This window comes from Diorhabda carinulata, chromosome 2 (assembly GCF_026250575.1).
Source record: "Diorhabda carinulata isolate Delta chromosome 2, icDioCari1.1, whole genome shotgun sequence".
In the NCBI taxonomy this organism is placed as follows: domain Eukaryota; kingdom Metazoa; phylum Arthropoda; class Insecta; order Coleoptera; family Chrysomelidae; genus Diorhabda; species Diorhabda carinulata.
The window spans coordinates 2480624-2485381 of record NC_079461.1 but is presented as its reverse complement, the minus strand read 5'-3'; the positions used below and the strand labels follow the sequence as shown (position 1 = coordinate 2485381).

Genomic DNA, 4758 nt, shown 5'->3' with positions numbered 1-4758 from the left:
TAGTAGAGTGTGTCCTATGAACTTTGTTTTGGTGAAAAATAGATTAAATGGAAATATTTCGTTCTTATATTTATTTCATGAAAATCTTTATCTAACTCATCCTCAAGATTCTACAAAATGGATTAAGACTTATTGTAATTGATATGAAATCCATCTTACTATAACTAGATATTAAAATAAACATATAAAAATATAAGAACCTTATAAAACATTTATTTTTATTTTTTATTTTAAATTATTAACCAGAGTAACAGTACATTACACAGTGGTGGATTCTCAGCTGATAAAAAATTGAAATGCAGTACTCTAAAACGTTTCTTGCTTGATTAACTAGACTATTGTTGAATTGAGTTCTACGACATAGCTTTGTTTGTACAGGCATTAATATTGCATGTTACAGTCAATATTATCGCAAACAGGTGATTAGCCAGTCAACAGAGCGAATTAATTAGTTCGATATACAATGACACGTCAAATCCTGATTCCGTAATTAATTAGGATCCTCAGAGATATTAAAAAATCAACGACCTTTATCCGACGTAATTCAGTTAATTCATGTTACTTGACACGTTGTTTATGATAAAGTTATTTAGGAATGAATAAAATGACGATATCATCTATTGTTTTTTCTAAAATTTCTTCAATCGAAAATCAGAACAGTATTTTGCCATTTAACAATTGAGTAAAACAGCTTTCGAAGAATTCCGAACGAAACTATTATTTATTATAAAAGTTTTATTGTATTTAGCGGTTATCATCTTTAAAATTTAAAAGTCCTTAGAAGCCTAAGGTTACAACAACAAATATGAGAATATATTTCGAATTTCAAAGTCATAATTTCAAAATATATTTATTGATCGGATTCCAAAATCCTTCCTGAGAATCGACCCAGTTAAGTAGGCAACCTTTAATACATTTCTCTTCCATTTGTCTCAACTGCGCAAGATCGCACTTCTGAAAATTATCTTTTACATAGGTAACCTCCACTACCAAACATGATTTACTCGAGTCGCGCGACTATACTCGTAGTAGGTGTTGTCTTTTAAGATCGTCCTTTAATTTACTTATAAATATTCTCTTGTCTGTACATTTTAATTGTATATGTACTTAGTGTAGTTCTAGGTGTGATTCTTAATCACTGAAATACTTTATATTATGGTATTATGGCAGTAAATTTTATTTAGATATCACTTAAAAGCCACTTCTTACAGCTTTTGGGGATTATGTTTATCTACAGATGCATATTTGTTAAATGTACAATCTCTTAATAATAACCGTACTATTATTCTTATTCAATAGAAAATAATTTGACAAGAACTGGAATTAATAAAATTTATATAAAAAATCGAGTTTTTAACTCAATATCTCTCATTTTTTGTTTGGGTGCTCTTCTAATATTAATCTAAAAACATCTTAGGTACTTTATTTGAATTTTTAGTACAAAGTTCAGGATATGTATTAATATTGGAACAGGTTGTTAAACAGAAACTAAAAAATAGTATGTAAAAAAAATATTTATTTACTAGCGTTACAAAATTATAATAATCAGTCACACAAAAAATACAACTATGAAACTAATTACATAACTTTAAATAATTACGTATAATCTTAATCAGTTTTTTATTCTTATAGCTCTTCACTTTTATTTCAATGAATAATTTTTCTGGATGTAATAAATGTTTTATATGAAAATAACTTTTTGACATTTCGACATTAGTTTTTTCAAATTATTATTCATTCACACATTAATATTAGTTAAACAAATTGATCCTAACCTTTATGTCACTACAAGTAAACACAAAGTAACAAAATAAAAACACAATCGTTTATAATAAACATTCTATTTGATAATCCCATAAAGAAAGTAATAACGAAAATATACCATAAACGGGGATTAATCTCAGTCTCACAGCAGACATTTTTTTACATGTCACTTGTCATTTTCTCGTATTGAATAGTTTTCGAAGTAAAATCGATTTTTTTAAGACTCCAATAAAGTAGTAACGTAGAGGTCAAACATAACAGCATAAAATCGATTGTTGTCCAAAGAAGACCAACTACAAGACATATGTCATAGTTTTTTTTAAATTGACAGATGTAATCGTAAAAAGAGACAACGATATTGTGAATGTAAACGTGTCTTTATTATTAAAATCAGTTCTTTTGAGAACTGATTCGACTTTTTATTTAATTTTACGAATGTAATACATCCTCAACTTTTGATATTTCATATCTAAAAAGCCGTAAGACGGAAAAAAATACTTATGTTACTACTTATTAGTGATAATTGGTGTCTATAATTTTTTACAATCCATAAATCTTTGTAGAATTTTCATAGTTGCGTCAAAAAAGTGCCTGATTAAACTTGTAACGGTTGAAAGGCTAAATATTTCGTCAATTTTATGAAATACGTAAATATTGGATTTTGTTACTTATTCACCCAGTATATCGATTATTTTATCAAAACGAGTTTTGCTAAATATGTTGATGTTAACCATGTAAATGGAAAGTTGAATTTTTTTTCTAACCAATAATTCATCGTGAACACTGACACTTGGAATATTAGTCATAACGATATATCAAAGTTATCAATATCCAACAAATATTTTGATAGAATCTGTAACCGTACCGAAATGTCAAAAAGATATTTGTTAAAAATAAAATCATTATCTCAGAATTTTGTTATGGAATAAACAAAATGATTTATATAAGTTACGATTAGTTATTTTTAACACAAAAAAGTATATAGATTCATCACATAATTATAAATTACTTCTAGTAATTATAAAATGTCATATTTATAAGTTATTTCGTCATAAATATTCATCGATTGTATATTTTATTGGATACTATTTTATTTGCTAGAAAAACTAATCGCGAGAATCGTTTGATCAATTTTCTCGAGTAAATAAAACGCATCATAATACAACGTTTTATCCACAATCACATCAGCACTGATTCATGTTTGACAGTCGACTTTAGAAATATTATTTGAATTTCAAAGTTTGTGAAGTCATTCGTTTTTCAAGAAATTTCTTCACTTTAGGTTTGTATGTTTCATGACTACATTTACTTTGTCTGGAAACTCACTCATAACGGAATGATGCATCGTTCTGTCAGCTGTCAAAATAAAACTATTATTCAGGGGCACCAGCCCACTATAAAAAATTACCAAAAATGTCACATTAATTACGTCTAGTGATTGTGGATAAATAGTTAATTTTTAATAATCGTTAACTCCTATAAATGTCCAGTTCTTGAGCACATAAATTTAGACTATTTACAGTTATTATTATAATTAACATTTTATTCTTCAGAGGTATGTAGCCGGTGGAGGTCTTCCATTACGTGACTCAATTTAGGGTTTAACAGACACATATTTTTTACCTACTATCTTCTATCAATAGAAATCAAAAATAACAACATTAGAACGATTGTCTTCTTCACAAGACATACGTAATAGTTTATTTAATTTGACACTAGTAATCATGAAAAGAGACAACGATATAATTGACGTAACGTGAATACCTGACCGTACGTTAAATTTGACGTGAATTTTTTTTTATTATGTTGTTTTTAGCTAATTATTGAATTGAACTTCTATTTATTGTTAAAATCAGTTCTTTTAAGAACTGATTCAACTTTTTATTTAATTTTAAATCGGTAAGCACGAATATAATAAATCATTAACTTGTAAACATTTGACATTTCATGATACCTAAAATGCCGTGAGACGGGAAGATTAGAATTCTTATTTTACTACAAAGTGTCAAGTAATTTAATGTAAGAATCATCATCGAGGTTCTGAGTAATGAAGATTTTAATATACAAAAAGTTTTGCATATTTTTTATTTGAATGTGATGAATTAGTTAATTTTAAAAATTTCACAAAAATTGTATTAAACAGTTCTTTAAAAAGCTTTAAAAAAAATATGGAATTCCCCAAAGGAAATCAAGTATCAAGTATTACTAAGAAATAAAGGGCATTGGGTTCTAGCTATCACTTTTCAAAAGTTTGTCTGTTTTATTTCGATTTCTACCACCCATATGTGTTTAAATTTTATTTCTGAGGTCTGTTATGTATTTTTGTATGTGTTGCCTTGATGATTAGGTTAGGTTAGGTTTCATAGTGTTAAGTTAAATTCCGACCTTTGGAATATTAGCCATAACGATTATTTCAACTGATTGGACAGAAATTTTGATTTGATTGATATATTGTTGTTGACGTCTTGATCACGTGATGGAAGACCTCCACCGTTTCTAATTTATACTCAATGCATAATTATTTACAAAAAAAAAATTAATAGAATATTATTGATTAAACTAATTACAAATCCATAAATTATACTTGCTTCTATATTAAACAACTTTTGAATTAAGAAATATGTAATTAAAAAGTTTGTTAAACTATTCTTATAGGTACATATCAGATCCTAAAATTATTCTAATCGTCAAAACGTTGTAACTTTACCCAATCTTAGTCCAAGTAATTTTCTCTGTTTTCTAGCACTGAGTTTTGATAATAGATTTCTAGTTCCTTCAATTATTTCACGCTCATCGTCGTCTTCTTCGGCTTCTTGATCTTGATAGGAGACGAACCCGCTTTCAGGACGTGAAATTGACGAAGGTTCAAACAGCTCAAACCAACGCTCTACTTTCGCTGTTGAAGTCAACTGTGGATAAAAATTATCGTCAATTTGATTTATTATAGAAAATACTTGAAAAGTGGCGAAAGCAATAAAAGTTTTTTATTTATTG

General features: G+C 27.5%; 1 protein-coding gene across 1 annotated transcript in view; it reads right to left on the bottom strand.

Annotated features, from left to right (window-relative positions):
* Positions 1 to 1496: 1496 nt before the first annotated feature.
* The window catches only part of LOC130903630 (carboxyl-terminal PDZ ligand of neuronal nitric oxide synthase protein), a 92651-nt gene continuing 89389 nt past the window's right edge, over positions 1497 to 4758 (bottom strand). Inside the window, exon 10 of the mRNA XM_057815855.1 lies at positions 1497 to 4673. Within this exon, the coding sequence (XP_057671838.1) occupies positions 4452 to 4673 (222 nt within the window). The 3' untranslated portion in view covers positions 1497 to 4451. The remainder of the gene's footprint in view (positions 4674 to 4758) is intronic.